General features: G+C 48.8%; 1 protein-coding gene across 1 annotated transcript; it reads left to right on the top strand.

Moving 5' to 3' along the window:
* Nucleotides 1–620: 620 nt before the first annotated feature.
* ACTR1A (actin related protein 1A) lies at nucleotides 621–20452 on the top strand. The gene is made up of 11 exons (XM_065407896.1): nucleotides 621–725; nucleotides 6878–6942; nucleotides 7674–7749; nucleotides 9408–9533; nucleotides 10470–10594; nucleotides 12109–12325; nucleotides 14925–15017; nucleotides 15987–16161; nucleotides 17845–17906; nucleotides 18316–18356; nucleotides 19145–20452. Exons 1-11 carry the CDS (start codon nucleotides 621–623, stop codon nucleotides 19245–19247), a joined length of 1188 nt encoding a protein of 395 aa, XP_065263968.1. The 3' UTR covers nucleotides 19248–20452.
* The last annotated feature ends 1919 nt before the right edge of the window (nucleotides 20453–22371 follow it).

Here is a 22371-nt window from a genome sequence, read left to right as displayed (position 1 = left end):
CAGTTGCTAAGAGATTAGACGACGATACTATGAAGGACTGACTAAGGCTATGTCTACACTAGCACTTTTGTTGGCAAAACTTTTGTCATCAGGGTGTGAAAAAACCACACCTGACTGGCAAAAGTTTCATCAACAAAAACACCGATGTGGACAGCACTGTGTCGGTGGGAGAAGCTCTTAGTTTTGCCTACATAAGTGGTAGTGTAGACAGGAGCGCCGCCAGCTTTTCTGCCGCCTTAGGCGGCGGAAGGTCCAGCCCCGAAATGCCGCCCCCCACAGAGGCGGCGGAAGGTCCCGCCGCCGAAATACCACCGCGGTCGCTGCCCCCCAAATTGTAGCGCCCTAGGCAACCGCCTAGGTCGCCTAATGGGTTGCACCGGCCCTGAGTGTAGACGTGGCCTAAGTCTCCCTGGTCACTTATCTGTGTGCAGATAAGGCTATGTCTACACTACAGCCTATGTCAGGGCAAAACAGACCCCGCCCCCACGCACCAGAACCCACCCACAGACTACAATTCCCAAGATGCCCTGGGCCTCCCCTCACGTACAGACTACAGTTCCCAGCATGCAGCGCTCATAAAGCGCACAGCGCCCAAGCTGCTCTGCGCTCCCTCTCCGCGCATGCGCCCCGCAGCCCGGGCTGTCGCTCCCTGGCTGGCGGCTGCGGCGAGTCCCGCCATGGAGTCCTACGATGTGATCGCGAACCAGCCCGTGGTGATAGATAACGTGAGTCCGGGCCCGGACCCCTCAGGCCGGCACCAGGGACGGGGAGGCGGGAAAGACAAGGCCAGCACGATCCCTTTGTCACCGGGGCCCCGCCCTGCTGCTCCCCTTCCCCGGGCGAGACCCCTCAGCCCCGCCCCGTCCTAATTTCGGGCCCGCCCAGACACAGCGACGTGTCAACCGAACTCAATGAACACTCTCCTTCCCGCTTTTTCATTGGCTCCCGCGCCTGTCAATCACCGGAGGAGGGATCACCCGAACCTGCTGGTTCGACCGGTTTTACCTCCGCGGAGGTGCCCGGCCACGGGAGTGTTTTGATGGCCTGATTGGCTCTCTCGGCTGTCACTCGCATGGGATGCCCTGTCCCTTGGCGAAACCTGACGAGTCCCGCTCCTGAGTAATGTACATGCAGTGATTGGCTACCATGGCTGTCTATCATAGGTATAGGCTGGGACCCCTCAAGTTCTATGGTCCATTGCCCTGCCAGGACATCTGACCAGACTGGGCAGGTTTGGGGTGAAGGGCTTGGAGAGGCTCTGCCCTGACCAGGCACCCAGCATGCACTGCTCCATGTTGAGAGCAGAGAAGTATGCCATCTTCATGGGGATAACCGCTCCCAGCATGCACTCTGTGTCCAGTAGGAGGTGGACCCCAGTGGGGACAGCTCCCAGCATGCACTGCTCCATCTCCAGACCAGTGAGAAGTGAGGCTCATGGGGATGACTGCTCCCAGAATACACTGCACTGCCTTGAATTTAACAGTCGGGGCATGGCCTGCAGAGATGATAGGTTCTAGCCCATGGCCCTTCTCATCGATTCAAGCCAGAACTGTAATCTCTATGGGGGACATCTCAGGATTATAGAGGAGGTTGGCTCCATGCCTTAGTGATGTACTTCAGAGTCCCATGCAGACAGCAGTTTCGTTAGCTCTGATCCACGGGGCCTCCCAACAACAAGGACTATCCAGTAAAGGGCGAGAGAAGGAGGGGGATGATTTAGAGACAACCTGATTTGTTACAATGGGTCACACGCTCTCGGTCTCCTCCCTTCAGCCCCTTGATGCCAATATGCCAAACAAATTTTACTGTTCACGTGTCAAATGGGGGGATCCTGCCTGTGCTCTCATCGTTCTCCATCGCCTTTGACAAAAGGATTCAGGAATAATAAATGGGCTTGCTTGCCTTGCAGCTCTGACACACTCCCTGTTTTCTTGTACCTTGCAATTTTAGACCTTTTAGGCTCACTCTAGACATCCTAGCATGTCTGCCCTTATATTGGCTGATTCCTAATTCCCTCTTATTGCATTTTTACTGTCCATCCCAATTGCCATCTGGAAATCCACCCATCTCTTGAACTCTTTCATACCTCTTTACCAACATGTCTTTCCCAGTAACTAATTCCAAATATATTTCAGTGTTGTGACTTGTATGTGTCAGAATGGAAGGCATGACTCTTGTTTCACTCTGAGGGAAGCATCTCAAATTTCCTGAGGCTCCTGCCATAGTTTGTATTGCTGGCTTTTACCCCCACAGTTGATGTTTCCCTTTAGGATCGAGGAGAAATGCTGTCTAGAAGTTAGACCAAGGGTTTGACTTGGTGGGCCTGGCTTCTTTTCCTTGTAGAGAGATTTTCCTGAACTGGAATACCATATCTTAACCCTTCAGACTTTGAAACCTGACCCAGACAGTTTGGTCTCCTCATTCCCTATTCTCCCATTAACTCTGTGTGACCTTGGGCAGGCTGCTTAACCTCTCAGTGCTTTTGTTTTTCCATCAATAAAATGGGAATAGTGGTACTTACCCACCTTGGCAAAAGGCTTTTGAGCTCCTAGGATGAAAGACATGGGAGAAATGCAAAGGAAATATTATTAGAACTTAGTGTTAATAATATGCAGACACTGCTAGGGGTCGAGCAAGGTATAAAGAGGCATATTAGCATATCTGGTTTCACTTTGTCCCTGACTAGTTAAATTGAGATTTTTCGCGGTATATGTGAGAGAAATAATTGAGCGATTTATGTTGTGAGATCAGCATTTTTCACAGGCAAGGCTCCCAGATCAGGATCTTACAGTGACATTGCAATTTTGGGGCTGTCCATGAGTGATAGAGGAAAGTGCTAGGAGAGAGAGAGAGAAAGTGGAAATAGTGCAGACAATATACTACTGTTCTGCACTTCTTTGTAGTGCCTTTCATCAGAGAGTCTCGAAGGCCTTACAGAGTTGGGTATTATCCCTGTTTTAGGCATGTAAAATGAGGCAGTGAGACTCGAGAACAGACCCAGAGAGTCCCGATTCCAGTCCTGCTGTTACCACTAGTAATACCTACTCTTACCTATTACTGTTATTTATTGCCAATTATAATGTTTCCAGCACCAGGCTTTTGTTGTACAAAGCTGGAGGTCGGGGTTGCTGCACAATACTGGCTTAACACCCCCTCTTTTTCCCATAAGTAAATTGTAAATGACTTGAGTGTGGGCAGATCGCTGCACCCCCATGGAGCGTCGCTGAAATCAATGGATGGGTGGCCTTGGTGAACATAAATGAAACCAATCGAGGTGAAGGGCCAGATTCAGCACTGACTCCACTGACCTCCCTGTAGTCGTCCCTACTTACATGAGGCCTGGCCTGAGAGAGGAGAATCGGTGTGTCTTTGTGATCTTAATGTTGTTGTTTTCCACAGCTGATACAGCACTACTGGATATTGTTTCTTTGAGTGAGTGGTTTTTTTATGCTCTTGATGTTAGCAAAAGAATATCAAAATGGAAGTGAAAGAGGATGGAATGTGTTATTTCCATAAAGAGTGAGACCAGAGTAGATTTAATCTGTCAGTGAATTCCATGTTTATTCAGATCATAAACCCCTTCAAGATTAGTGAATCAGTTTTGCAGTCCACTACAAAGCTGGTGAAAGGGGTGTGCTTAGGTAGCATGCTCCCAAAGTTTAGGTATTGTAAACGAAATATATTATCACTAACTTCAAAACAATCTCTAGTGGGTTTTTTCATATTTAAAATGCAAAACCAATCTGGATAACTGATAAAGGAAGATAGATATAAAAATCTATGAGTCTTAATAAATGTAATATGCTTTTGGTGTGCAGTGTTGTGGTAGCCAGAGAGGAGGTCACATGTTTTTGCTGTACTTAAAATTGCTTCCACCACATTCCTTGAAATGAACTTCACTCCAGGGCAACAAAACCCACCAAAATATTCATTTTAAAACCATGATGCTTAACCTGGCAGTGTCCTTTTAACCACTTAAATTCTTTTCTGTGTGCATCTACCGGGACAGTGAGCAAAGATTAAATGATCCACTACCTAGTGCACACAAGTGTAGCTTTGTTTAGAAAGATTAAAGCATTTTACAGGGAAGCTAAATAGACTGGAAAGCATTGTCAACTCTCATAATAGAGAGCTGGCTAACAATTGCGATTGGATTAGTGCCTGGTACTACTGCATTTGGGTCCAGTCCTACAGGCTTGTGTGTTCCACTGAAGTCCAATGTATGTTTTTGAGGGATCAATAATCTCAACTGATTTTGAACTTTTAATAAGTAAGTTAAAAATGCATCCCTTGCTGGGAACCTCTCAGTGTTCAGTAGGAGCATCATTGTTCTCCTGCTACTGTTTCTCTGGAGCCAAGCATGCTGGCAGTGTCTTGAGTTATTATCTAGACTCAAATATTCAATAAGAACTGGCTTTGGAGGAGGTTGCCTTACTGTATTTATTTATCCTGCTATTTGCTACGGTGAAATTGTGAATTGCCAAGTATGTGTTAAAGCTATTGCTTAGGAAACTCAACACTGTGTATTGTAGCCTAGAATAATGGCTTTGCTCTAAAATGGTGGTCAGAAAAGAGTCCACGTCATGCTGACCCCATCTCTTATTTCACCGCTCATTTCCATGTGTGAGTAGGTTGGTGCAGCGATCCGACAAAATTGTGGGCCACCAAGCAGGAGTCTACTCTGGGTCACACAGGACGTCTTAACTGGGCTCTGTTGGCAGGATGGGGATGACTCTCAGTGCTCCAGCATGATTCAGGGGGTAGGGCACTGGCCTAGGAGGCAGGACCCGAGTATTAATCCTACTCTGCCACTGATTCGCTGAGTGGTTTTGGGCGAATCAATTTGTCGGCCTTCCTGTCTGTAAGGTGATGACGGAGATACTAACCTGCCTTTTGGGGGTGCTTTGAGATCTGTGGGTGAAGAGCACCTAGGGTGACCGGATGTCCCAATTTTATAGGGACAGTCCTGATTTTGGGGTCTTTTTCTTATATAGGCTCCTAATATTCCCCCACCCCCTGTCCTGATTTTTCACATTTGCTGTCTGGTCATCCTAAGAGCACCATTGGTTGTCTGGGATCCTGTGTGGCCGATAGAACAATCCTCTTGACCTGTAAACCAAGAAATCACTCTGTGGAGTCACTGAAGGTGAATAGCGAACCCCATTATTAGAATCACTTGGCTTCAGCATGTGTCACATGCCTCACTCCACTCTCATCTTTTAATTGCATGCCTTTCCACGAAGGCGCTCGTTTTCAGGGTCCTGAGTGAGCAAACCTTGATTATCTGACACAGAGAGAGTGTGTGTGAGTCTGCTCTTTAGACTAAAAACCTGGGAGTTTCCCTGAGATCACTCTTTGTTTCAAGCTGGCGCTCCTACAGAAAGGGGAAGAGGAAGCGGAGGAGGGGAGAGGATCTCCAGTGATTGTGGTAGGCAGCCACGTTCCCAGGATGTACCCTGAAAATATCCATGAGGAGAAGTGCACTTTGCTGTTTGGTCTGAGAGATTTCCGCAGCTCCAGGAGGTCAGCCGCCTGGCACAACTGTTACCAAAGAATCAAAGTGCTGAATTTTTAACTACTCTACATGCTCCTGTGGGGTTTTGCTGCTTTGAATAGTGCCTCTTTGCAAAAAAAAAAAAATCTACCGTCCTTGCTGTACCCAGCCTCTTCTCATTGGCTTCCTCTTGAATCTGATCCAAATTCCTTGTTGCATCCAAAGCCCTGTGCAACTTAGCTCCCACGTTCCTCTCTGCTCTTGTTTCCTTTTGCTCCCTACTTGTTCCCATAGCTCTGCCGAGGCTGCGCACCGATTATTATTAGCCCCAGTCATGACCCAGGACCCCACCGTACTAAATGCTGTATTGACACAGAACTACAAGTCTGTCCCTGCCCCAAAGAGCGCACCCCCTTAGCTTCTTCTCTCAGCCTCAACTCCAGTCTGTTTTCCACGGGGTTGTTCTCCCCTTAAAACTCCTCCCTGGCTCAGTCAGCCACGCCTCCATCCTTTCCTCCAAATCCCATCCTAAGGCATGCTTCTTCTGAAAGGCCTGTGAACCCTCCGCCTTCCCTTCTAAGCAGGGCCGGCTCCAGGCACCAGCTTACCAAGCAGGTGCTTGGGACAGCCACTTTGGAGAGCGGCGACACGTCCAGCTGTTCGGTGGCAATTCGGCGGACGGTCCCTCACTCCTGCTCGGCGCGAAGGACCTCCCGCCGAATTGCTGCCGCAGATCGCGATCGCAGCTTTTTTTTGTTTGTTTTTTGTTTGGCTGCGTGGGGCGGCCAAAACCCTGGAGCCTGCCCTGCTTCTAAGAAATTAAACTGGCACGGGTTTTGCTAAACTCTGCCCTTTAATTATTTGCTTTGTGTTGCCCTCTCTGCCATCTGTCTATTGTTTAGATTAGACCGGCTGCCTGTTGGGGCTGAGGCCTCTTTTTCTGTGTCTGTTCAGCCCGTAGCATACTTCTGATGCTAAACAGGTGACCATGTTTGGATCTAAACTAATCTGCTGTATGAAGCAGACTCTGTGTTGTGCACCAGTGTGATGCTGAGAGGAGCGGATACTTTTTGCTGCGGTTCCTCAGCTTTCACGCTCCAGGCCTGCCCAGCAAGGTGTTGTCAGTGGAGGGTGGAAATTACTCCCTCTGAGGATCACCTTAGCACACTGCAAAGCACATCTTCTGGAGGAAGAACTTGTCTGGATTTGGATCGTCCGGGCGGGGGGCTTTTTTTATGCTGGGTCGAAGTGATACAGGGGAGGGCTGTTTGTGCTTCATTTAACATGCTGCTTGTTTTTTAAATTGTTTTGAGCACAAGTGCCATGTGACTGACATACAGAATTATTCAATATTTGTCACACACTTCTCTGTTCCTCCCACAGGGCTCTGGTGTAATCAAGGCAGGTTTTGCAGGTGACCAGATACCGAAGTACTGTTTTCCAAACTAGTAAGTACCCTAGTAACTCTGGTGGGGGGGTTTAGTTGCTCTGAGTATCCCAGACCATGTGCAGTCTACATAGGGGGAGGAACGGTCTTGTGGTTTAAGCAGGTGTTGGGAATCTGAAGAAGTAGGTTTTATCTCTGGCTCTGCCACTGAGATAATACTCTCCTTCCAGAGGGGTCCTGGATCTGAGTTCAGGGATGTTAAATGCTTTGAGATTGCCTGAAGTTGCTAAAAAATGTGCAAAGGATAATTATGTATGGCTTTGAGTCAAGTCCTGTGGGCTCCCAGTAACTGGTTGTAGTTGCAGAACTATAGAGAGACCAAAGGTGGAATTAATTTAACCCCAGTACAAACATTGGTCATCCTGCTATTAGACAACTGAGGTCCTCTGGAAAACTGAGAAAACAAAAACAGGATGGGTAAAAAATACCTTTATATATTTATTCTGAGCCCAGTTCTACCATCTTTACTCATGTAAAATGGCTGTGGAAGTCAATGGGAGCTCTAGCTGAGAAAGGACTCCGGGATCCGGATGCCTGGGCACCACTGACAGCTGTTAGCTCACCAGACTCGCTCTTTCCCAGGGGTGTATGTGTGCTCACCCAGGTGAAGTAGTCCTTCCCACCATTGCTAGCAATAGCTTCTCAGGGAATAGAGAAGCACTGACTAGTTAGTGCTCAGGTACGTATACTGTCTTGCATGAGACTCTCTAATACTTGTAACCTCCATTGTAGTGTGGGCAGACCAAAGCACGTTCGTGTCATGGCTGGTGCTTTAGAAGGGGACATTTTCATTGGGCCAAAAGCAGAGGTAAGAGCGCCTCTTTATCATGGATCCCCATGTGTCTGGGTGTAGGCTCCACGGGGGTGTCATGGTTCCCAGCTGAGAAGAGTTGCAGCAGTAGTGGAGGGCAATGTTACCACTGGAAGTGGAAGAGCTGCGAAGGGGAGTAGTCTAGACCTTCCAGTCCAGGGTGCTGCCTGCAGCAAGCTGAGGTTTGTGCCCTGCCCCTGGGTGGTAGCGTTAGTTGTTTCAGCTAAACACGTTTTATATTCGCTCAGAAACTACGGAGCCTTTCTCTGCTCTCCCTGGTCTCTAGAAGGATAGTGTTTCTTTTAGATTATATCCCTGTCAAAAGGGACATAAAACTAATGCCCTGGGGGGAGGGATAGCTCAGTGGTTTGAGCATTGGCCTGCTAAACCCAGGGTTGTGAGTTCAATCCTTGAGGGGGCCATTTAGGGATCTGCGGCAAAAATCTGTCTGGGGATTGGTCCTGCTTTGAGCAGGGGGTTGGACTAGATGACCTCTTGAGGTCCCTTCCAACCCTCGTATTCTATGATTCTTTGATTCTAATAACAATCATATCTGGAGTCCATAGCCCTTTCCTAGAGTGGGATTTCCACCCCCCAGTGTCCTGGCTTGATTCCAATAGGACAATTACCTCCTCCCTCCCTAATCTCCCCTGCCGTTTTGATTTGGATACAACGTTCATTGACTGCTGTGTGGTGGTGCTGTGGGGTGTTAAACATCTGCTGTCCTCCTCCCCAGAAGTGGCTGCATTTCAGTGGGGAGTGATGGGATTTGGTAGCAGGTTTCTAGCTCTCTGTCACTGGGTATAGTTGTTGTGCCTCAGTTTCCACTCCAGCTCTGTGTTTCAGCCTCCCGCGCTGATCTCTTGTCGTAGGCCAGTTGATTTTTTTTTTTTAAAGTTTTTTTGACCCTCTGGCCAAAACAAGAGAGTCTTCCTTGGGCTAAACGCTTCCATCCTTCACACATCCAACTTCACCCCCTATTGATGCAGGGCTGATCAGTACCAATAGTAGTCCTTTCCTCCAGCATCTGCCCCTGTTTATGCACAGGGTGGAGGTGGATTTCTTTCTACCCTACCTGGACACCCCTGTTGCAGGCCCAGAAACAGGAAGCTAGCCCATAGCCTCCTCCATCACTCACTTCACTCCTCCCTGGGTCCTCCTATTTTTGGCTTTTCTCTAGCCAACTCACAGTTCCTTCTCATGCTGCATCCCCATCTCTCCTGGTCGAGAACCTTAAATACCAGATCTTCCTTCACTTCTGGTTTCCATAGCCTGAGCAAGAAGATTGCCATATGTAGTCCTGTCTTGCACAGCACACGGTCCCATGAATCGCTCCAGACTACAGCCCCCTTAACGACCTTGTCTGGGGCTGAACTTGGCCATTAGACTCTCCTAAAAGGTCAGTGCACACCCCATTAGAGCTTCCCATCGTGCATAAACTAGAGAAACAAACATACCCGTTTATGGATATTTGTATATCAGTTTATGATATCCTAGCCTTTATAATTAAATACAGACAGTCGGTGTTATTCCTTGGAACTTACAGCAAGCAGATGCCTCTGTAAGAGGAGCAGTGTCACTAGTAATGGGCAGTGAGGAGTATGTTTGGAAATCTCGCTGAAAGGCGTGCTGCGTTGTCTTTTCTGTGTGGCTAGGAGCACCGAGGTCTGCTCTCGATCAGATACCCCATGGAACATGGCATAGTGAAGGACTGGAATGACATGGAGCGCATCTGGCACTATGTGTATTCGAAAGACCAGCTTCAGACTTTCTCAGAAGAGGTGAGATTCCACGCAGGCCCCGTGTGTAAGCTCTGGGGTAGATCTGGCATCTTTCCTTTGCTTTTCCCTGCAGAAGCTCTAAATGTACCTGTTCATTAATCAAAAATTATTGCTTCGCTTTAGCCCTCCGCCAAGAAGTACGCAAGCAGAATGACCTGGTGCTAATCTGATACTGTAGCTTTACTGCTGATCCAGCATTCAGCCCCCGTGCACATCCCCTTATTTCTGAGGTGGGCCGGGTGCCTCTAATCGTTCCTGTCCTGCTTTATCCGCTCACCAAATGTTTACTAATGAGATTGTTTGAAAGGAAGGAGGCGTAAACCCTGTGCACTCAACCTGGAGAGAGAGAGAAATAAAATAGGGCAACGTCTGCGAGATGTTCTGTGAAATGGCTCTGGAAGTGGCTTAGCAGCATTTCTGCACCATGGTGATGAACTGAAGCCTGCAGCCCCTAGTCAGGGCCTGTGTTTTAAAGGCAGCCCTGCTGGAAACTTAATGATGTGACTTCTGAGTGGACAGATGGAAAAAGATCCATTCGGTCACAGCAGGATAGTCCCCTATAGTCTGTCCCCCAGCGCTCTGTCGAATTTAGCTTGAAATGGCCCAAGTCCTGAGGATTCTCGAGCCCTTCCAGTGGGAGATTATTCCCCAGCCTCTGAGATCTCTCTGGTTGGCAGTGTTCCCTCATTCCTTAACTTCATCCCACGTTGCTATTTATATCCCCGCGGTTCCTAAAGTGTACGAGTAAACAGAGTTATTCTGGAACACGTTCCCAATCACGCCCCCCACCCCCAGTCCGTATGGACACTCGCAGCCTGTGGTGGGGACAGAGCCCCACTCCTACGTCTAGCTGTGATCGAGCATTCCCAGCTGCAGCGGGTCAGAGCCGCAGAACGAACCCCTCTGCTGAGTTCTGTTTTGTCTCGATTAAACCAGCATCCTGTGCTCCTGACGGAGGCTCCCCTGAACCCACGGAAGAACCGAGAGCGAGCCGCTGAGGTTTTCTTTGAGACCTTCAACGTGCCAGCGCTTTTTATCTCCATGCAAGCGGTGCTCAGCCTGTAAGTATCTTCCCCTTTCTCTGCACAGCCTGAGCAGAAGGGCAGAAATAAAACTCAAGTGAGGTTGTCCTGAAAACCAGCCATTCCTTTGGAGAATGACTATTTAAATGGAGACGGATCTGCCCATCCCAAAACCACGGGGGCGTTTGGGTCCTGCTCTGATGTTTGCAGCTTTGTCCCATGTCTAATTCTGACCTTAACCTCCTGGAAGGAAGTAGAAATATACAGGCTATTAGGCTTTTTTTTTGGAAAAATCTCCAGTCATTGCTAGTGTAACAAGGTCCACCCTGTACAGGCCACAGTCTGCAACTTTGCACCCTAGATCAGCAGCGGGGCTTGAACCTGGGGATCTTAAAGCGGGAGCCTCTACTGCCTGAGCTAGAAGACCCAGCTCTGTTAACCAAGGCTGCAGCAGGCTCAACCTCTGTTTGGTCCAGCCATGGCTAGAGGGGGCAGAGCGCCACACTGAGTAGGTGTCAGTTCAGCTCCACTTGTGGGCGTGCTGGTGTAAACAAGGGCAAGGATCTCGCCGACATTTGTAATTTTACCACCATGTCCTCTAGGTCTGCCTGCAGGAGGGGGCCGCGGTGGTTAAAATGCTGCTGGCTGCTGGTGCCTTGACTGAACTAGGGCCCCACGGTTGTTGTTGGCAATGCTTGGGGCAAAGGCTAGTGTATCCAAAGCAGTACCTCTCGCCCCACGGCTTGGCATTGCAGCCATCTTGTGCCCGCTGTGGAAAGCTCCGGGCTCATGCTTCCTACCAGAAGTTCTCTCTAGGCAATGGGAGGCCCCAGAGCTGGCCGACGTAACGATTCCTGCCCCTCCAGCTGCCTTAGAGTGTGGCATTTTGGGGGAAGGGGTGAGCAGGGAACTGTGTGTGACTGGCTGGCTTAAAAAAAGATTTGCAGAGTTCATCTGCAAGGATTTCCATCCTGGTCTTTACCAAGCCATATTAAACCAACGGAGGCTTTATAAAATGGTTGTATTTTGTGCACGGTTCAGTTTCAAATGGATCAGCTAGTGACACTGGGATTAATCCTATTTCTTTTCAAATCCTTCCCTTTTTTATGAGTAACCCACTAGATTGTTAAATGCATTTTTTAACTCTAACATCGTATTCTTCATTCCGGTCATTTACTTTCTGCATTTCACTTATGAAATTGGACTGATCTAATTTTACCAACATTGACATATATTAATTATAACTACTTATTTCGATCCATATTGCATTTTGTAAAATCTTATTTCAAAACAACCACCCCAAATCCTGCATCAAGGCCAAAATTAAACAGAGTTCCTCAGAACTGAAAAAACTTTACTTTTAAAAAAAAAAGTAGAAATGCCCATTTCAGAAGTAAGCTGAATTATTCTGCAGTTACTTGTTTCTCTCTCATTGCTTTATTATTTGTCTGGAGTGTAAACATGGCGTCAGTTGGGCCAGGTAAAAGTCCAGGTAACACTTGTGAAATGTGCTGCCTGTCACTCAGATATGATCTTTCCCTCCTTTGTTGCAGTTACGCTACAGGGAGAACCACAGGGGTGGTGCTGGACTCCGGGGATGGCGTTACCCATGCGGTTCCTATTTACGAAGGGTTTGCTATGCCTCACTCCATTATGCGGATCGATATCGCTGGCCGCGATGTATCCCGCTTCCTTCGCCTCTATCTCCGGAAAGAAGGCTACGACTTTCACACATCATCAGAGTTCGAGATCGTCAAAACCATCAAAGAGGTGCCCCGCTGTCTGTGATTGGTGTAGGGGTGATTTCTGCAGTGATGAGCCAAGGAGTCTATGAAATGGGGTGCAGAGCCTTCGTGGCCAGCTCCTTGATGGCAGTCTTGGCAGCGGGCCCCCTAAAAACTGAATAGGCCATTGAGCCAGAACTCCCCTCTGATTCCCACAGAGGATCTCTTCATGTCAGGGCTGAGGCACGTAGGCCGGTCAGCCTGGGGAACGCTTGCATTGCCAATGCCTGTGCTGTACCGGTTGTGCAGATAGATGCAGAACTCCAGTCCCTAGGGCTGGCAGGGTGGCACCCTCCATTAGCACTAAAGTAATCTGCTGAGGAAAAAAGACTAGTTACATCCATGCCGGATCAGAATGGGAAGTGTGAAATATTCCATATGGCATTATTCCACTATCCACAATGATAACATTTAAAATGCAGCGCCCAGATTAGAGACCCTCTTCTTAGGAGCCCAGTATTTTGTGATCATTAGCGGCAAAGTCTCTCACAAATATGCACACTCAGGGCAGTAAGCAACCCAGAGCCATCTTGGCGACTGTTCTGTTAGAAACGTGGAGGAAGGCAGCTCATCTCGGCCAAAGAGGAGGACAAACCTGGGGGATGGGAGATAAATATTTTAACTACAAGAGTGACTGATTCTTAGCAGTAGCTTTGCTTATCTCTTTGGACCTCGCCCAGCAGTTTCTTACACATGCAGGACTCCCACTGATGGATTTCAATGGAGGTTTTGCCTCTCTAGGTGCTGAGCTGTTGCAGTGACTAGCATAGAAATGCTCATAAATACATACAGGCATTCAGACTGTAGGATCAGTCCTGTAGTGATTAGAGCCCAGAGCCCTGGAATTTCTGACTGTGGTTGCTGTGTAGTGACATCTGGTGGATAACTCCCATACTGCATAATCCCTTCAGATAATTGCTGCCTGCACAGTTGGTTTAAGACAGATGCATGTGCCTGGTCTCAGTGAGTTTTTTCACAGTCTGTGATCTCCTGCCAGCAAGAGAGAGTGTGAGGAGATAGAAAAGGTGCTAGTGGCTTGGGAGTCAAATTCAAGTGCAGCTGCTTAGCATGCTAAGTGAGAGGCACCCGCACTTGGTCACTGCAGCAGCTTAGTGGCTTCAGCAGAATGCACAAAGCTCTGGAGGTGTGGTTGGTTTGTAAGTGCTGATTCCAAGGGAGGAAGGGCTGGCATTTCAGTGGCTAGAGAGAAATATAGAAGATTCTCTTCAGCTCTTCAAAAGCTGATAGAAAACATCCTGTAGTTTCCGTGCCTTGCAAGATGCCGGGCTTGGTAGGATGGGGAAAAGCGAGAAACATGCATGCATCCAAATCGGTGGTATATTGCACCTTGGAAACGCTCGTACAAATGGCCAGAGTCCTTGGTGCGCTTAGAAAATGAAACCGCGAAACCGCCTGTATTGGAATCTCTGCTCTAGCGGTCAGGCTCACCATCTCCCAGGAAAGTGGTGACTTTCCGAACCGTACCCTTACAAAAGCTGAGCTTCAGAACAAAAATGGAGACGAGCCCAGACTTGCATGCTGAACCTCCTCACTAGTGGGGCTGGGGGAGTGCAGCGTTAGCTCATACAAGAGCTTTCCCTCCCCACACTGCCTCCTCTTTCCCCCCCCCCCCTCCAGTATTTCCTGGTTCACTGAAGAGATGCCAGAATTCATCATTCTCTGACAAATACCAGGGGTTGCAGGGAGATTTCTGCTATTTGTTTTCACCAAGGCAGCAGGCAGTGCTGCCAGCTCACAATTTTATCACGAGCATTACTGTTTGAGTTCCTTAAAGACCCAGGTTGTGGAGACAAGGGATAAATATGAGAATCTCTGCTTACTTTTTTTTTTTTTTTTTTTAATGAAAGTTTGCTCCCCTCCTGGTTGTGGAGAAAAGCTTGAAAATGCACCCGGAGTGTGACCTAAAGGCTTAAAACCAGGAAGAAAAATAAAAAAGAAACAGTCATTTATTATTTGTCACGTGATATTTAAACCAATAATGAGTTTTTCGGTGCCTGACATGATTTTTGAAGGACCGGGCTTGGCGGTACTGAGGATTTCAGAGGGAATCATTTTAAAAAAGATTTTTAACTTGCTTCAGCCAGGTCAGCAGGGACAGTAGCAATGGATTTCTGGGCTTAACCCTTTCATATTTTATTCTTTGCATTGTGACTTTCACACTGTTTCTTTTTTAAGTAGCTTGTGGAGCTGCCTGGAAAGCATTTCCATCTCTGATACGTGTGTCCCAAACAGGGACCCAGTCAAAATAGCAAAGCTTCTTGCAGAACAAAAAGTTCACAAAATTTCTATTTGAAAAAGTCTGAATGTTTTTGTTTCCCCATGAAGCCCTATAGTGGCTAAGCTGCCAGGAGACTTAGGTGCATCATGGGAGATGTAGTCCAGCTAGCGAGTGGGGACCAGAATGAGACACCTCAGTGGCTCAGAGTAGACTAACAAACGTTTCAGTTCAGATTGATCTGAAATATTTGTTTGTCCCGACAGAAGGTTCTGCTGAAAATTGCTCTCTTCCCAAAGAAAAATGTTTTGTTCAGAGCCCTGCTCATCTGCCTGCATTCCCTTTGCAGCGTGCCTGTTACCTGTCAATAAACCCCCAGAAGGACGAGACGTTAGAGACCGAGAAAGCCCAGTACTACCTGCCAGATGGAAGCACTATTGAGGTGCGTAAGGACAAATATTACGTTATTCTTCATAAGAAGCTCAGTGTTAGTAGAATGTCCTGGCCCTCTCACTGCTGGGGGCTGGGACGTTTTGGTAGAATCTCTTGCTAAAATGTAGCTGCAGTGGGGACAGGATTTCTCTTGTAAAAGGTTAGAATAGTTCCTTATCTATTTCTTTCTAAAGACCTACAGTGATTGAACCAATTGATAAACGGTTTCTGATAAATATAGCTTCCCTCTGAGGATCCCTGCGTACCCGACCCGTAACTCATTGAAATCCAAGTGATCCAGAAACATGTGCTATTCCTGTGACACGGAGACCTCAAGTCCAGGGGTCTGCACTTGCAGGTTCTGATGCGGGATCAGGGACAGGATGAATGGGTCTCAGCTTACTGCAAATCCAGCAGCAACCTGTAGATGGGGTTTATCTTCTCTAGCAGCACAGAAACAATCCCTTTGAAGAATGACTTAGAAAGAAACCTAAAGGTGAAACCTTCCAGATGAGGGCTGAAGGGGAGAGAGTATGGGGGTTGTTTTGCCCTAGGGCACCAGACTTGGAATTAGGAGGTCTGGGTTCTGCTCCAAGCTCTGTTGCTCATTTGCTGTGGGGCTAGGAGCAAGTTGCTTCCTCAGTTCCCCCTCTTCCCCCATCCATAAAGGGGGGGTAATAATTGACTTAGTACTTTAGTGGCATGTTGAGGCTTGCTTCATGTTCATGAGGTCTTTGAAATCTTCGGCTCTATGAAGCTACATGGGTTATTGTGTGTTAAAGGGAGCAGCCCATCAGCCTTCTGTTCCTCATCAGGATGTTAATGATGTCATACAAGTCTCTGGTAGGCCAGAGAGACTCTTTATAACTCAGTGATGTTTCGGTCATTGAAGGGTTAAGCGTCTCTGCTATACAGGCATAGGCCACGCTGCTGCTTGTGCCGCACTGGAAGCTAACCTGTTCCCTCGTGTTGTTCGCAGATCGGCCCTGCCCGTTTCCGAGCCCCCGAGTTACTGTTCCGGCCTGACCTGATTGGAGAAGAGTGCGAGGGGCTGCACGAGGTGTTGGTGTTCGCGGTTCAGAAATCGGACATGGACCTGAGGCGAACGCTCTTCTCCAACATTGTGCTGTCCGGGGGCTCCACGCTCTTCAAAGGTCTCTTTGCCTTCCGCCTGGGCACGATGCCCTGAGCCAATTCCCCTGCACACTACTGGGGGAAGGGTGAGGGGTGAGGTCATGGAATCCTAGGAAAGCCCCGTTAGATCCTCCAGCTGCCCTCAAACGGTCAGGGCAGGAGTGAGGCTTTGTCCAGCTTAGCAACGGGGACTCCACCACTTCCCTGGGAAGACGATGCCACAGCCTGAGACTTTATTCTTTTCTCCAGAACTCTACCGACATCCAATGTCATCCCGTTACTCCTAGTCATCCCCCTGTGTCCCCCTAGATAATCCCTCCCCTGCTTGGAATCGCCCCTCAAGCTTCTGTAGACTGAAGTAGAGACTTCTCCGGCTCCCACATATGTCATTGATGCTCTCCCCTTGCTATCCTGTCCTTCCCCTTCTCCCATCATTGTTTTGCCTAAGAAAGCCTGGACAGCCAGGCTCTTTCTGCTCTTCCGTTGCACCGTTTTAGGACAGTTTCTTTATTAAATCCGTAGAAGGCTGATGCACGTCCTGAAGTTCCCTTAGATCTCTGCTTTGGTGGCAGGGCTGTTGAAATCCCCCCAGGCGTGAGCTGAGCATGTGCAGGGATTGTAGCTACATCCCCATCTGGATGTCCCTGCCCACCTCAGAATGGGGGCGATAAGAGAAGGATGTAGAGGGAGAGGTTGTTCTTAAAGCCAAGGTGTGTGTGACACTCTGAGACAATGCTAATGGAACAACCAGCTTCTAGTTGTAATAGAAATCCCAAGAACTCTGACACTCCAGCAGGAGTCAAGGTACAAGCACTACTCGTGTAGATGAGTCTCTCCTGGGCCCTCCTGATCTGTGCTTCCCAGGGGTCACCCACAACCACTTCCTCAGTGCAAGCCTCCCTGCAAGTCCCTCAGAAGCAGAGCCTGTGTTATAAAGGCCACAGACTCCTCCCACTTCCCAGCATGCTTTGCAGTGAAATGAGTGACAGCCAGGCTTGCCTTTCCCCCACTCTCTGCTCTCACTGGGACTCAGGCAGGCTCATGGGGACTCAGGGCTGCTCTGCACCATGGCGTGAGTCCACCCCTCTGGTAAGAGGATGAAACTCTCCTGGACCCGCTTCCTGGTCTTCCACCCCCATCTGGTAGCACTGGAGGCACAGGAGTTGAGGGGAGAAGCTTCTCTGAGCTTTGGAGTTGGGAGACTCAACCAGATAGAAACAGGAGGCCAAGCCTACCTAGCTCTTCTGAGACTTCTCCTTTCTCCCCAGGGACAGCTTGTCTTCTCACTTGTCCAGATAAAGCCATTCCGCTGATCCCGGCCAGGAATGGTTATCTTTGGAGGGAGTAGGTTGGCTAGGAGGGTGAATCCAGTTATTATTAGCACGAATCTTGGTTAGTGCGTAGGGACCAACCAAGATCTGGGCCCAGTGTGCTAGATGCTGTAAAAATACAGAGTGGGACAGCTCTGTAAATTATATGAAGCCCCTACATCCGCCGTATCAGGATCTTCTTTCCGGTTATGCTCTGTGGGCTCCCCGAGCCTGCCGAGGACTCTGGGAAGGGACTTTACAGGCATTGGCTCAATGGGCAGGCAGGGCCGTCACCCCGCAGTATTTTGCGTGGAGCGTCGCTGCATCTGCAATAACTGGTCGGGGGCCATGCTCAGGGGCCCAAACTAAAGGCAAGTTTCCTTTTCTGTGCAGGCTTTGGAGACAGGCTCTTGAGCGAAGTGAAGAAACTAGCACCCAAGGACGTCAAAATAAGGGTAGGGGCGCTCTCCTCTCGAGGCTTCCTGGCTTGCCTTTCCCCTGCGGTGGACTGGCGAGGTTCAGCAGCCTTGAGTCCCTTGGCGACACCAGGCTGAGGTGGCCGCTGCCCTGCCCTTCAAACCAATTCCAGCTTTATCGGAACAGCCCAGGCACCCCTGTGGTGGCTGCTCTTAGAACTGAAACCCATTTGGGTTCTGGAGAGAGGCTTCCTGCTGGCAATGCAGCCCGCCTCCAGGATCTCTGACCATGACCATGGTCGTCCCCTGGCAGCGCAGCTTGAAGGCCGAAGCAGTCCCAATGCATGTGTCTGATGGGTGGGAGTGACTTGGGGGAGGAGGGTGTAACTGGGGAGCAGCTTGTATCCTGGGGACAATATTAATCCGAGTTCCCTACTTCTCCTTTCAGATATCTGCTCCTCAGGAGAGATTATATTCCACGTGGATCGGGTACGTACTGCACAGCAACGCCGTAAAGCACTGGCTTTAACTGTGTAGCTCAAACCTGGGCCCTGCCCCCACTACAGTTAGAGCCAGAGTAGCCCCGGCCATATTGGGTCATGTTTGTTGTGAGCAGGGTTCTGGTCTTGTCCCTAATCCTCGGCATGGTCTGTTTCATCATAAAGCCATGCTAGACTCTGCACAGTTGTAAGTGCAGCCTCTGCCAAGGAAACCCTGTTCACCATGTTATCCTGGTGCTGTACCCAGTGGTCTCCTCTAGTCCTGCCATTCTCATCTCATCCTGCACCATCCCAGTCAGTGGGAGCAGGCCCTTGGATGGTAGAGTTTGGGGCTGGATTCCCCTCATTGATACCGTTACTTCAATGGAGTTACTGCTGATTTAGACCAGTAAGTGAGAGGGGAATCAGGACCAGAGGCTCCTATCTGACTGTGCCTATTTAAGGTGTTGAAATAAGAAAATCCACTTTGCTGGCAACGCCTGTGTTTTGCAACTTGCTGGCTGTTGGTGCAGTTTCAGCTCCCCCCTGGACAAGGCATGGACGATGGCGGCTGAAAGCTCAGCATGGGCCTGAAGCTAATGGGGATTTGGTTTGTAAGGTCTTTGGGGCAGGAACTCTCTCTGTGTGTTTGCACAGGGGTTAGCACCCTGGGGTTTTGGCCCCTGACAGCAGCCTGGAGGTGCTGCCGCAGGCCAGATAACACATGAGGGAACAAGACCCACACTGAGAGCCATTGGCTTGTCCCGCTCTGCTAACACACTCACTTGTTCCCCCCAGTGGCTCTATTCTGGCCTCGTTGGACACCTTTAAGAAAATGTGGGTTTCAAAGAAGGAATACGAAGAAGATGGAGCCCGTGCCATCCACCGAAAAACCTTCTAGCCCTGGGACCCGTCCTACACTCGCTTTTCTGAGTCCGAGTGTCTGTGAGGAGCTGTGTGTGTGTGTGCGTGCCGAGCATGGCCCCAGAATGTCATGGAGCAAAGAGGAGGAGAAGGATTAGATCACTACTTCTTTTTTTTTTTTTTTTAATTTTAAACTGTAGGAGGAAAAATAACCAGGCCCCATTTCTCCGGTTGGACCCATTCCTTTTACCTTCACTCCTCTTGCGGCCACGTCTGTCACTCTAGAGAAAGGGAATGGCTTAGAAATGGAACAGCTGGACAGAAGGGATCTGACCACTGTAGTTACGTAGCCTAAGACTCCAAACCCTGGCGTGTCCTTCCCCTCCGGCACTCCACAGCACTGGCTGCTTTGCCCTTCGTGGGTGCCCAGCAGTGAGTGTCTCTCGCTGGCCACTTCATCTTTTTTTTTTTTTTTTCTTTTTTTTCTCTCATATTTTTATACAGAAAAAACACATTGGGAGCAGTTACAACTCCTCCCCCCCCCCCCTTTTTTGTTTTGTTTTTGGTGTGTGTGTGTGTGTGTGTGTGTGTGTGTGTGTGTGTAAACTCTTAGCCTGCTCCGTGGCTATGGACCACGACTGCACAGCTGGCGCAACTGCTGACAGGACTTAGTTTGTATTGCATGGTGTAGGTCACAACCACCCCTCCGCCGCTCTGATTGTACTAGACGGTTATGATCTTAGGCTCTTGTTCGCTGACGTTCTTTCTCCTTGTGAAGCAGGTGCCCAGGGTGGGTACAAAAGCACTGGGGTGTTTGCTTTGAGAGGTTTACAGGGCCGTGTCTCACTCTGTAAGAGAGGAAGCTGCATTTCCCCCTTTCTCCCACAGCAGGGTCAAGGAACCATCCATTTTCAGCCGGACAAAACCTCTTCCATTTGATCCGTCCTTGGGCGAAAAAGCACATTGTAACTTTTGAATTATTTTATTTATTGAAATGTTTAATATCTAAGTTACTAACAGAGCTGCTGGTTCCAGGGGCAGCGGCTGCCCCTCTCCTTCCAACACCCTTGTACTGAATTTTCCATTGTTTAATGCGAACACTAATGTTTACAGCACACATGCTTCGCATAGTAGCCAGCTAGCCAACCCCGCAACGCTCCTTGGTTACTGTTAGCGAGTCAACGTTCTCTAGGAATGCACCAAATGAGAGGACAATAAACTCTTAGTACGCTGGCATTATCATCAGGGTCCTGAGCACTAGTTCTTCATTCCACTGTAGTGTTATGCTAGGCTAACCCTTCTGGAATGACACTGCTATCGCGGCTGTAAGGCCACGTTCCTGCTCTGGGTGGGTGTGTTCTGTTGCGAGGGAGCAGCTGGTGCTTTTTACGTCTCAGTGTTTTGTTTTTTAAATGAGGTTGCTGCTGAGAACCAAATATTTTGCCTGGTTTAGCCACTTAAGTATTAGAGGAGAACTCAACAGAGTTGTGGAGTCAGGGTAGTAGCCTTATCTCTATATAGAGCCAAGTCTGGGTCTTTGAAAAGAACAAGATTGGAGTAGGAGGAAAACAGCCTAGGGAAACCCAGAGCTTTTCCTGCCTCCTAATGGATTTGCACCTCTAGGGGCATGGATGGGGTGTGGAGCCTTCCAAACCTTTTTTTTTTTTAAACCACCTGTTTTTATTTTAGATACTACATGGATAGTTGGAGATTCAATCCCTGGATTTAGAATATGCAGTTCGCTTTATTTCTATTATAAAAGCCAGCTGCCTCCATGAGACCTGCAGTGATGCAAATGCAGACGTTGTGCTTATCATTAAAGGGGAAAAAGGGTTAAAGCCTGCTCATTTCGAAGACAGTCTGGATAGTGGTTTTTTTTTTTTTTTTTTTTTTTAGTAACATGCCTGTGGTAAATCCCTGCTTTGGGTCTTGAAAAGGAAGCTGTAAACACCAGTAATTCCCACATGTGCTATTGCAGCCTTTGCTTCACCAGCTTCCCTTGCCCTGTTAATACCCCGGTGCGGCATCATGCCTGCAGCTGTGGTACTGACAAGCTCCAGGGCGACTTCGGGCTGGTACTGCCTGTGCAGAACAGAAGCCGGTCCCCGCAGCTCTGCAATGGAGTGATCCTGGGGGGTTGGAGAGAGAGAATTTTCTTCTTAGCTTGCCGAGGAATACATTCCAGGAGGAGGCTGCTCTCAGCTCAATCCTACTGCTTGTGGCAGGGCCTTGGCTGTTTACACCAGCAAGAATGTGAGTGGGAGTCAGTCTCACCTTCCACCCCCACTCAAAAGAGCAAGGCTGGCAGTGCCACACAGGGCAAAACAGCAGCAGATTTGACACCCATTTAAGAACAATGAAGCTAGAAAGGGAGAGGTGCAAGATAGGACCTTTCCCTGGCAGTAGCTCCTGCTCCACTGATTTAATTTGATCTAGTGCACCAAAACCATAGTGCAGCTAGTGCCATTAGTATATAGCGGCAGGTACCACCTGTTCAAAATGCACAGCGGCCCAAGAAGCCTGAGCCAGACCTTAATGCAGCTGGGGTGTTGAATCAAGTAAGATCAGGGGCATCCTATCTCAACACGTGGTCCTCACTGGTGTAAACTGATAATGCCTTAATAGACAGCCTGCCACTATGCCTCATTAACACCAATTAGCACTTACTGTCCAGGGGTGAGATGTTCAGGCCCCTGGCCTTAGCAAAAATCTCCTGCTAGAAACACCTCAGTGCGGGGGCAAGATGCAATTTCATTTTGGAGTGAGACTTTTGGTGGCATTACGATTTATAGGCTAGCAGCAGATGGACTACAGAGAATTTTCTATGGAAGGTCTCACGCCGAGGTCAGGTGATTTAGCAGTAGCAGTAGCAGGGGGACAGTGGGCAGTAGTCTATACAATGTTAGCAGCAGCTGTGTAGGCTGCAGCTACGCTGTGGTTTGTTATAAAAGCACCATAGCCTAAAGCAGACAGCCCAAAAGAGAGAGCTCTGCAATGAGGGCCTAGTCTCCTAGTCAGCTGATAAAGTCCTTCCCGTTTCCCGCCTCCACCAACGTAAAAGTGACCTAGGTTATAATTGTAGCACGGGGGTTAGTATGATTATCTTTTCACAGCCTTGTAAGTCAGTTGCTTATTGATTCCCTTTCTGTATCCCATCTGTA

The sequence above is a fragment of the Emys orbicularis genome, chromosome 7 (genome assembly GCF_028017835.1).
Source record: "Emys orbicularis isolate rEmyOrb1 chromosome 7, rEmyOrb1.hap1, whole genome shotgun sequence".
NCBI classification, from domain to species: Eukaryota; Metazoa; Chordata; order Testudines; family Emydidae; genus Emys; species Emys orbicularis.
The sequence above is the reverse complement of the archived record's forward strand: the minus strand, read 5'-3'. Positions and strand labels throughout refer to the sequence as shown.